General features: G+C 34.7%; 1 protein-coding gene across 1 annotated transcript in view; it reads right to left on the bottom strand.

Annotated features, from left to right (window-relative positions):
- LOC138151035 (complement factor H-like) overlaps positions 1-12,470 on the bottom strand; it is a 112,228-nt gene that overhangs the window by 28,745 nt on the left and 71,013 nt on the right. The window contains exons 10-15 of the mRNA XM_069074470.1: positions 11,298-11,477; positions 8,597-8,773; positions 6,847-7,023; positions 4,710-4,892; positions 4,388-4,567; positions 1,115-1,288 (exon numbers count right to left, since the gene is read on the bottom strand). Coding sequence (XP_068930571.1) covers positions 1,115-1,288; positions 4,388-4,567; positions 4,710-4,892; positions 6,847-7,023; positions 8,597-8,773; positions 11,298-11,477 — 1,071 coding nt within the window. The remainder of the gene's footprint in view (positions 1-1,114; positions 1,289-4,387; positions 4,568-4,709; positions 4,893-6,846; positions 7,024-8,596; positions 8,774-11,297; positions 11,478-12,470) is intronic.

Raw genomic sequence — 12,470 nt, 5'->3', positions numbered from 1 at the left:
ACTCTTTCCTGGCTCATGAAAAAGAGGAAAGTTTTATGTCTTCTAGGAAACAACCAAAAGAAAATTGAACACATGGTTATTTAGGGAATTATACAAACTAAAGTTAAGTATTGATCAATGTAAAAGTAACTTTTTGAATTGTGGTGTGTGTGTGTGTGTGTGTGTGTGTGTATCTTGAAACTGGAAATTTTACCATAACTTATATGATATTCCTACTCAACTTTAAAATAGATTATTTGTTCTCATCTTAAAAATTGTCTTGCAGGTGGTCAGGTAGCACAGCGAGTAAGAGCACCGGCTCCAGTGTCAGGATGACCTGTGGATCGAATCCCGGGCTTAGACACTTAGCACCCACCCAGAAACACCTGGTCATGTAACCTTGAGCAAGTTACTTAACCCCAATTGCTTAGGGGTGGCCAGGTGGCTCAGCGAGTAAGAGCACCGGCTCCAGTGTCGGAATGACCTGGATCAAATCCGGGCTCAGATACTCAGCACCACACCCAGAAATAACTGGCCATGTAGCCTTGAGCAAGTTACTTAACCCCGATTGCTTAAAAAAAAAAAAGAATTGTCTTGCTCCTACCCATAAAAGATGTGTTTATTTAAGAAAGCAATTTGAAAATGCTCTATGTTACTTCTGTGAATTATATACCGGAACTTAATTGTTATTAGTAAACCTCATTCTGTTTAAGTTTTTGTAATTGCTAACAACCTTTTAATGGGTTTTTGGTACCTCCATCAAGGAATACCTGAATTGAAGTAAATCAAGAGAAATAATGGCTGAAGAGAAAATATGGAAGGTAAAAAAGAAATTTTAGGGACAAATCCTGTCCCTGGACAGTTGCTCTGAGTGCGCTTGTGCTGGCTTCACATGGTTTAAGCAACTTTCTGAAGCTTTGGTTTTCATATTTGTAAAATGTGGATAACTATACTTCCACTACCTACCTCACAGGATACTTTTGAAAAAAAATATTTGCAAATCTTAAAGTGCTATAGAAATCTCTTGCATTGTTATTGTTGTTTTCTAAGTTTTCTGTTTCACTTCTTGTACAGGTGAAGGTAGGAGTTTTATGATGAGAAAAATTTACTTCAGGGAATAAAAAAACACTCTTACTTGGACATTGTGGTTCAGGAGACCATTTTCCATGTCTGCTACATTCTGTACTTCTGAATTCTGAGTTCAAGCTACAGCTATAATTAACAACAATTTTATTATATTCATTGTGGTATAGGTTGACTTGTAAATTTTCAAAAAATTTTGATGCACATCTTTCAAGTTGATCTGTTTCTAAAAAGAAAACAAAATTTTAAAATGTAATGACTAAGATGCATCATTCAAATCAGAGGTTTCAAACATACAGTCCACAGGCTCCAATGGTGACCTAGCCAGATTAGAACATAATTGGGAAATATTTAAGAACATAAATAAAATATAATAAATATAGGTAATAGTACATTTTAAATCTAAGTTGATATATGTCATGGAGGGATACTTGTTTGGATCAACCCCCTCTCTACCACCACACACCTTGTTTCTATTTGTTTAATTCCACTGATTTAATTCAACACACAGGTATCAAGTATCTAATTCCAACTGCAAGTATCAAGGTAAGCTTCACTGAGAAGCCTGAATTAAGTTGAGTTTTGAAGAATGAATAAGAGGTATTAACAAGCAAGTGTGGCATTAGGGATAGGTAATGTTCCACTCATGTTGGGTAGAAGGAAAAGTGTAAACAAAGTTAGTAGCTAACAAACAAGATGACATCTTAATTTGGAAAACTTTCCACTAAGTGGAACTATACACTGAGCAAATATCACTGATCATATTGGATGACATGAACTTTAATTTTAATATAGTACAACCCAAACCTGATGATTAGAATATCTGTTAACCGATTGGGATTTTCTTTACTTTTTTTATCTTTGGGAGAGAGAAAGTAATAGAGGCAATGATGTGATTCACCCAATAACTTCTTAGTGCCTTTGCATAAAACAAATTGACAGTCTGTTTGTGGAGGTCATTCAGAAAACAACATCCACAGGAACCAGTTCCCTTTATATCCAGAGTATTGGTCTCTCATTGACCTCAAGATATTTGATATCAATATTAACCTAAAAAGTGATAGTCATATTTCTGTAAACTGAGCAGTTAGAAAAGTTTAACCTATGACAATGTTATATTAATTTCCCCCTTAAATATAATAGCAATAAGAAAACTTTTTAGACAGTGAGTCCTGGTGAGTATGAATTCCTTTGATAGTTCTCTCTGTAATGACCCTCAAAAAATTGGAATTAAAAATCATACACACTGAATATAGGGAAAATGGTGGCATATTAGGACCTAGAGTAGATCAAAATGCAACAGTAAAGTCTAAAAATATAGCAGAAGAAGCAATTATAAAGAAAACTAAAAATGAACAGCTATCAGCTTTTATATCCAGTCCAGAACTTGACCATAAGACCTGACAGAATTTTGTAGAAGCTTTGAGTATACAAACACACACACACTCATACACACACACACAAATATACTTTCCCTAACAAATTCTACTCCTGATCTTTGTTCTTATGTTTGTGCATATCTCTTATTTCCTATCCATCCTCACTCCTCTACTTTACTTCTATCTGCTACCTTTCCCTCCTATTACTTAGCCTACTCCCCCTCCAAGAATTGCTCCCCTACCCTCCCATTCACATAAATCTAAATACCCTTCTATTACCCCCATGATCTATTCTCTCTCCCTCCCCTCTAGAGATCTCTCCCTTATCCTCTCCCCCTCCCTATTCCCTTACCATTTATATTCTTCTGAATTAAAAAAAAATATTCTCTTCCAGATATATGTTTATTGTTCCCTCTTAAACCCATTCCCAATGAAAGTAGGTTACCAGAGTTACCAGCCCTCTTTCCCCATCGAATTTCTCTGTGTTGATTCTTCCTCTTCCAACTCATTTCTATAAAATAATTATTCTCTTAAACTGTTGCTGAATGGTTTTACTTTTTAAAGTCATAACATACTCAGGTCTAACCCAATCTTTCTTATGAACTACCTGGTTACTAATGACAATCTTAGACATATGTTTTACATTTTACATATATAAAAGGTAAATTGTCTGACCTTATTGAATCCCTTATAATCAGTCTTTGATATGTACTTTATGTGTCTCTTGGCTCTGGTATGTCAAATCTTCTTTAAGTTCAGTTTGTTTTTAAACATAGTCCTGGAAGTCTGACAGTTGATCAAATACCCATTTTTTTCATTCAGAATTATGCTTAATTTTGTTGTGTATGATTATTTTCGGTCAGAATCCCAGTTCTTTTTCTCTTTAATATATAGTGTTCCCAGTAGTGTGAAGCAGGGAGAGGTTAGATGTCTTGGTCAAGGTAAAAGATTTAATAAGTGTCTAGAACAAGATTCAGACTCAAGTTTTGTGGATTCCAACCCCAACAATTTATATGCCAGGCCACATAGTATAATTAAGTCAAATCAGAGAAGGGTTTGGGGGAAGGCAGGGCTCAGGGGCAAGTATTTTCTATAATAAAAATAGAAGAGGAAAGTATTTTCTATAATCACATTCCTCAACTTTTCCTCTCTCAGGTGGAAAAACACTGTGTTATTTAACTTTCATTTTCACATACCAACAGCTAGGATATATGACTTAAAGGCAACCAGCCTAAGTTGACATTTTGCCCATTGTATTGCAATGGCAATTGCACCCTCAGCCCCAATACTTTTTTCCAATACTTTTGAAGATAATCAAAAATTCACGAAGGAGCATTGTTGACAGCTGAGAGATCTGCAGGAAAAAAAGATAATCTACATAGGAGGACAACAGTTTCCGATGCTCACTTAAACACACAAAATAATTTTCAGCAAGAGTGCAGAAGCTTAAGGAGTTCTTTTCTAAAGTTCATTTCTTGTTTTGAAGACCACTACATGGTCCAACAAGATACCTTTGAAATGAATTTTTATATGTGTGTTTATGAAATGTTTTTTTTACTCTATCAACTATACAATAAGTGAAAGATCCTTTTGAGGTTTTAATTTTAAGAAATACTTCATGACATGAAAATTTGTCAAATGAGTGGATAGGTTTTTTATGAGATAAATATTTTCTAGATGAAATTTAGATTTATACTGCTTTAAATACAGACATACTATAGTCCAAAAGGCTCTGGGAGTAGTATGTGTTTATCAAATTTGGAAGCATACATATTTTTAACATAATTTTTAACAATTTTTAATTAGCTAATTAATGTATTATTACTTAATAACATATCATATATGAGACATTCTTTGAATATTTTTGCAGTTATAATTTTTTAGATATCATAAAGAAATGTAAATATTTATTGATAACATCAAATCTCTGAAAAAGTCTCATTTACCAATGCATGTAGGGAGTCGTGTCCAATTTCCTTGATTACAGGTAATCATCTTGCTTCCAATCATTGTAAAATGTTCCTCACAGCCATATTCCACTGAGGCCCCATGGGAATATGACAGGTTAGGAGTCTGAACATGACCATGGACAAGTTTAGGTACTTCTGCACATCTTCTTTTTTCCTCTATGTAAATTAGAAACAAATATGATTAAATTGTCTTTCAAAAATTAAAAAAAAAATAACCCTCTTCCTCTACATTCACATGTGAATGCATATACACATGGACAAAATAGAATTATTTAAAATACAGTTTACATTGCATTACCAATGCAAGCAGGTAAGGTTGTCCATTCTCCATTGTTGCATTTTATTTTCTTAGGTCCTCTCCTCACAAATCCGAGATCACAATTATACTCTACTACATCATTATGACAATATGTCTTATTGTCTGTGTCCTTAGGTGTCCCATGCACAATTTCAGGAGGTTGCTCACAACATTTTACGTTTTCTATAACAGAAAGGTCATATAATTAATTTTATAATTGTATAGATTACTGGATCATTGATTTAGAGTTGGAAGAGATTTCAGAAGTCATTGAACCTAGACCTCTCATTTTACATTTGAAGACCAAAGAGTTTAAATGATTTGCATAATGGTACACAAGTAGTAAATAGCAAAGTTGGGATTTGAACTTGGTTCCTCTGACTCTATCTTGTAATCTTCTTATTGAATTATATTCAGTTCTGTCACCAAGTGTGTTAACTACCAACCTCTGCCCAGTTTTATTTCTCTGCAAATTTCATGAGCATGGTATCCAGGTCATTATCCAAGTCACTAATAAAAGTGTTAGGACGGGGCCAAGTACAGATCCCTGGAGCACTCTGCTGGAACCCTCCTTCCAGGATGACATCAAACTGAAATATACTTTTTACATTCAGTCATTCAAACAACTTTAAATCCATGTGCTTCTACTGTCATCTGGTTCCACATCTCCATATATTACATGAGTAGCATAAAAGACTTTATAAGATCCTTCTATTTCCATTTATTTTAGTGATTCATTTTCCTAGATGTTCCCTGCAGTCACCTTATGCACTGTGATCTTTATAGTCAGTCATGACCTGGGCAATTTAAAGACTTTCCAATTGACTTGCTATGCACAATATGGGAAGCCAAAACCAATATACAAATAGGAGAGCAATTGCCATTATGCCTATAGGGAGTTCTTAGGCCTAGGGGAATTGAGCCAGCCATCTTTTGAAAACAAATGTTGTACCCAGAAAATGCGAGCAAGATTCAAGTAACAATTTAGAATTAGACCCTTTATTATATGCCATGTTGCCTGATCAGGCCACATGGCAGGCTGATGAGGTACCACCCCACTGTCCCAGGTTGTACAGCAGTGATCTTAGGTAAAACCTCAGCTTTTAAAGGAAGGCCATGTGGCCAAAGGTTAGGTATTACATAAGCAGAAACTTGCAGAGGCCAAAAACAGTGATTGGTCAGTACACACCTTGAAATTCCACCAGTGCCAAGTATCCCTGACCCAGAAGCCCGCCCACCTCTGTGCAGGTGACCTGACTGGGGAAGCGCAGAGATCCAGTGGAGGACAGTGGAGCTGAACTGGCAGTCTGCTCACTTCCCTTAGGTTGAGGGATGGGAAAACCAAGTACAACACGAATTACCAACAAATCTACCCAGACACTGACAAAGCAATGAGTCAATTCCTGATTATCAGTGAGTTCTGTGTTCTACTAGTTGAGAAATCACTATATATCTGTCCTACATTACACTAATTTATTCTGTGATAGGCTAAAATTGACTCTAAATTTCATTGACTGAATTCTTTTCCATACCTGTTAATCCCAGATGGACAGAATACTTAATCCAAAAGAACCTATGTACTTGGTTACCACAGAGCCACTTCTATTAAATTGGCATGGTTGTGGGCTCCTTTAGTTACCTGTCTAATTGGTGCCCCTATCTCACCACACCCCAACCCTGGATTACTCCCACCATGGACTTCCTCCACTCCTACCCACATACTAATGAATGAAATGGGAGGAAATCATTTAACCATGCTAATGTGGACTGACTATGAGATAATGTCTATTATTTCCTCTAGTCCATATACAATATTAAAAAATAAGAAACCCAATTTGCATACTCAGTATAGAAAGGAAAATGATTTTTAAACTTCACTGGCCTCTTTGGATTGGCATTTTTCTCTACAAATAGCAAAATTCAAATGCTGAAGTGAAAATAAAGTCTTTATCAAGAATGTCCTTATCACTCCTCTTCCAACACTGATTTCTGTCTTCTTGGTAAACTAAGGCAGATATAAATGATTACATGCTAATCTAAAATATACTATATGAAAGCTAGAACAAAGATACAAAGTTGTGCCAAGATCATATTCACTAATTCCATTGTTGTTATCAATTTGAGAAGAAATGTTTACGTTCACATGTCGGAATACTGGGGGACCATCCAAAGTGGTAACACTGCACTGAAAGTGGTCCAACTAGTTTTAGTCCTTTTCCACAGCGAAATGTCAGCACATCTCCAACTTTATATTTGTGTTGCTTGATATTGGGATGTAAATTGCTTTGTAGAATAGGGAGACGACATGTTTTTTCTAAAAATAAAGTAGCAAAATAAATATTTTAACTTTTTGAAGTTTATTATTTGCTCAACAAATATACTATGATTCAAAACATTTTTAAGTAGTGGCTATCAAAAAGTTTAGTTCCTACCTTCAAAGAGCTAACAATCTAGGAAAATATCATACCATTTCACATAAGATCCTTCTGGAAATAGCAGGTCTCTTTAGATTAAATAATCTTATGGCCAGGGGAAAGAAAAGAGAGGATGCATAGGAAACAAAAATTTACATAAAGATAAATATCTATAAGTGGGTTAGAATTAAGTGACTGAGTTAGAATTCAATTTCAGGATTGGTAGAATCAACTGGGGAAGACAATTTACAAAATATATGCTTTGGATTATTATTTAAATTATAATATTATAAGTTTAACAGGAAAAAGATATTTTTTATGCTTAGAGATCATATATTTCAATTTCCTAATTTGACTGATGAGTAAATTAAAATATCACAGAGCCATTAGTTAAAAAATCCAAAACCAGAACTCACTGTTGTACAATATATAGTCCTTTATACTTATTGAAAACAAACACAATATGCCATACATAGATATACAGGGTGTGTATTTATATGTGTGCATGTATACACTCATACATATATGCTCTGATTTAAACTACAAATATATAATACTCAGAAATATGATTCTAGAAAGATATTTATTTTATAACACCTTATATTTTTAATTGTATTCACACATGATCTAAACAACTGACTTATAAAGTTGGACATGTTTTCCAAAGGAAAAAAATCTTGTGCCACTCTCAAGACATGGTAAACCATTTTTAATGACTGAAACACACCTCTTAAGCCACAAATTTAAAGGACAGTCGATTTGTGACAAAAACATAATGCTTGAGTCATAAAATATGAATAACTGACAATTTTTAATATCAAATACAATAACTTAATGGCATAAAGAAAAAAATAATGACATCTTAATTAATGAAGATGGAGTAATCATCACTGGGACCAACAGTTAACTGGAAGCTGCAAAGACAGCCAAACCTACAACAACTTGTAGGTGAAGAGATTTAAGGGAAAACTTCAACAAGGCATCTAGGGAAACTCCCTGTGGTATTGGTATCCACATAAAAAAGCCAGAACAAAAAGAACATTTTGATAATGAGCATTAACACTTGAATTTATTTTAGGGAGTTGTTCAGAAACATTTGGAAAATGGTTTGTATGTTCATATGTTATCCATTGACTCCTCTGAATGCCTTCAGTGCTCCCCAAAGCATTCTTATTTGCTGGATCTTTAGGTTGATCACTAAAAAGTCTATCCATTCCTATCCAGCATAATTGTGTAGGAAATAGCTTATATTATGAGCATTAATCCTGGAATTACTGACTGTCCAGAGGTAAAACTCTAGTAGAAATTTGACCTGGCAACTCCCTCTGTAGATACTGTAGCTTCTATTCCCTCTGGAGCAAGAGTAATGACTTAGAAAACACAGTCCTTACTACCAAAATATTGATGTTGTCAGATGATCCCAAAACTGAAATATATAAAACATTTTTTTTTAATTCAGGAAAAGTAGCTTACCATAGCATTCAATTATTGCAGGCCACTCATCAGCATTACATATTTTGACACCTGTAGTTTGCCCACTTGTGATCTCATATCCATCCATGCATTCATATTGTAATCTTTCATTAAGTTTCAGAAATGCCTTATTTCCTTTGTATCTGGCATTTTCAAATTGTGGAATATCACAAATTTCTAAACCAAAAAACAAAGTTGGAATTATATCTCTCAAGTAACCTCATGCATATTTCAACTCAGCAAATCAGACCTTATAGAAAGCTAAGGCTTTGTTTATGAGTTTTAAAAATAAAAATGGAATAAAGTACTATACATTAAGCAATAAATGAGTATTCTGCCATTTTTTTCTGGAAATCTAGGAATCCATGTCAGCATTTTATCCAAGTGCATGTTTTCCAGAGGACAAAGTTTTCTGAACCACTTAGTGTCTATTTCTTAAGACTGTACCTGAATTAAATACAGAATTTTGAAGACAACTCATATGGATTGTCAGTTTCTCTAAGAGAAATCTGAAGTCAAAAAAGAGTACATATCTAATGCTTATTTGATATCTTGTGGGCTTAGCACATAAATCACAAAGAACAGAAATCTCATTTTGTTTACAAGTTCTGTAGATATAAGTATCTACGACTTTTTTGGTTTTAATGCCCAAGTAAAATGTTAAGAGATTAGTTGTAATGATGTTCCTCTTTCAAGATACTAAGGTGCCATTTGATGAAGTTGAGAATTAACATACTGAAATAATGTAATTAATTAGTTCATATCTTTGAGAATTAAAGTAATTGTGTTCCTAACTTACTACCAGGTAATAACTTAGTCATTGGGGAGAACTGTGTTCATTGACAAAGTAGAAAAAACATAGGATTTGCAAACTGAGGACCTGAGCTCAAATCTCAAATTCACTACCTCCTAATGTTGATATCTTGAATAAAATCACTTAAGATCCATGGGTCTGGGGTGGCTAGGTGGCACAGTGAATAGAGCACTGGCCCTGGAGTCAGGAGAACCTGAGTTCAAATCCGGCCTCAGACACTTAACACTTACTAGCCATGTAACCTTGGGCAAGTCACTTAACCCCAATTGCTACTCCAAAAAGAAAAAAAAGATCCATGGACCTCAGGTGGCTCATCTGTTTGAATATGATGAGGGGGAATAGACTAGAGGGTTTCTAGGAGTTCTTTTAGCTTTGTACTGATATACAAAAATCTATTGTAATATGTGAAATTTTTACTCATGAACTACAAAAAGGCAGAATCTAAAACTAAAATTCAAGTGTCACACTAAGAAATTAAAATTATACTATAAAATATGAGCTAAATTTATTCCTTAGGACTCCAAGCAATAGAGTACATTATTGATAAATGTTTATTATCTACTTCTTACTTTGAAGAAATGTGTTACAAGGTGGGATATTCCAAGATTAGAACCTCTGGAAAGATTATAATAAATTTGATCTGAATTAAACCTTTATTTGTAGTATGTTTTATTAGACACTTACTACGAGACAGATTCTGTGATAGGAATTGGGAACATAAAGATCAAAATGAAATAATCCCTGTCTCAAGGAGTTTATATTTGATTGAGGAGTCAGTATTTACATATATACAAAGTATATACAAAAATAGAAAGTGACTGGGAAGAAAATTCGCTAATAGCTAGAGGGTATCAAAAGAGGCTTTATGTGATACTTGAGATGAGCTTCTGAGGAAACTAGTGATTCTAAGAGGCAGTAATGAGGAGTGCAAGTAAAGCAAGGGGTAAAGTCAAAGGAAAGGCATGGACAAGAGACTGAGGTCAAGGATTGTTATGCTAAACTCTCCCTGTGCCTAAAAATCACTAGCATGTTCCTGGATAAAAGAAAAGGGATGTGACTGTGTTTAGGTCTTCAGCAAACCTCCATATGTAGGCCTCTATGATTCTACAGCAATCATAAAAAGTACTAGGATCTCCAATCAAATGGAATCAAAGGCATGGATTTGGCTGGTTCCCTTGAGGACCTGAAAGCTACAAAACCACATCCACTTCTTTCAACCTCCAATCTTTATTGCACCACATATAATCACCTGTATTTTCATTTTCCTTTTCTTTTTGTTAGAGAGTAGATGATCAGTTTTACAGTTTTGGAGAATAAGGCATAGGGAAACAGCAAAAGAGGAGAATGCAAGAGGCCTAACAGTAAAATCCAATGACATCTGTGCCTTGCCAGGAATCTCCTGCAGTGCCTCATTGATTTTGGCTAATCTAATTAAACCTAGTGAAAGGCAGAAACATTTACATGGAAAGAATTTGGATAGGACATTCCTATTTGGATAGGAATTCTATCTACCACAGAAGAATTACACTCATAGATACATATAAAAATCGAGCTGCAAGAAATCTTCTTGTCCAGACTCCTCATTTTGCACACCAGAAAACTGAGGCTTAGAGAGGCTGTATAACTTTCCTATAGTTGCACAACTAGTTAGCAGTGAAAAAGGATTAGAACCAGACATCTAGGAAGAGAGCAATTTAGTGCTAATATTTTTCCCCGCTATTCTAGGCTGCCTTTCAAATTAAAAGTATTTAAAATAAGATTATCTAGAAAATATCTGCATCTTATGGCTTCAAATGAAACAATTCATTTCATAGACATGAAGTACAGTAGAAGGTGAATCCCTAGTTACATTCAGGAAGAGAGTGAATAAAATATTAAATTACTCACTGATACACTTTGGTTGATTCAACCATCCTTGCTGCCCACATTTGATAAATCCCTCTTTTTTTCCATCTATTGTTGCATATCCTTCTTTACATTGATATCTTGCTGCTGTGTTGAGAAGGTAACGTGATTTTGATTCAGAGAAGAATCCATTATCAAAGTAATTTTTTACTGTGCACATTTCTGAAAGGGAAGGATCACAAGGAAGTTATTAACATGGACTCATTACTCTTTGTAGGAAAGCAATAAATAAAGCAATGGCATCAACAAAGTGAGTTAGTTTTATAAAAAAAAAAACTATCTGATTTACTTATGGATGACCTTGATACGGTAACACTTTACCAGTTGGTCACTCCTCAGATTGTTGGAGAACTTTCTCATTATAAATCAAGGAGCCATAGATCAGCCCTTGTAGTCTTTACCCCTGAGAAAGTATAAAGATACTGACTACTAGATTACTAAGGTCTTTAGATTTGTCAAATGATAAGTCATTGGTCACTTTGAACAGAATAATTTCAGATAAGTAAAAACCAGATTGTAGAAAGTTAAGAAGAAAATGAGAGGAGACACAGTAGAGGCACCCATGATGATTGCTAACTGATCTTCCTCTGACATAACTTCCAATCCTGTCATCATCCTTTTTATTCTCCTCTGACTTTCAAAGTCCTTCCTAAATTACAGTACCTAGAAGTGAATTTAGCACACCAGATGAGGGTTCGCCAAGACTGAATAAAACAGGACTATCAGCCTTCTCATCCCTCTCCTCCCCCTTCCTCCAGTTCTACTATTTCTATTAATAAAATACAGAATGAATTAGATAATTTGGCTGCCGTGTCTCATTATGACCCCACTGATGTTGTAGTTCACTAAAACAACCAGATTTCTTCCACATTACCTATTCTCTCACGTGTCTCCCTCATATATCTATGTAATCAAAGTTCTTTTTAATTGCGTATGACTTTATAATTGTCATCTAAAGTGGAATCCAAACCTAAGAAAATATGGATCACCGTGGGGAAATGGTCTGTTCCTTACATCTAATTTAGCCCTGGAAAATACATTTCTCAAGTCTCAGATTTGGAGTAGCTAGCATTGCAGTACAGGTATATATGTGGAAGTGGTAAAGAAAAGGGGAATATAAGTAAGGAGAACTATCTTTTAAGGACCTCACATCTT

The sequence above is a fragment of the Petaurus breviceps genome, unplaced genomic scaffold (genome assembly GCF_028583685.1).
Source record: "Petaurus breviceps papuanus isolate PSGF00001 unplaced genomic scaffold, PetGlider_PUasm1.0 90895, whole genome shotgun sequence".
In the NCBI taxonomy this organism is placed as follows: Eukaryota; Metazoa; Chordata; class Mammalia; order Diprotodontia; family Petauridae; genus Petaurus; species Petaurus breviceps.
Note: the sequence above shows the minus strand (reverse complement) of the source record. Positions and strands in the feature narration are given on the sequence as shown.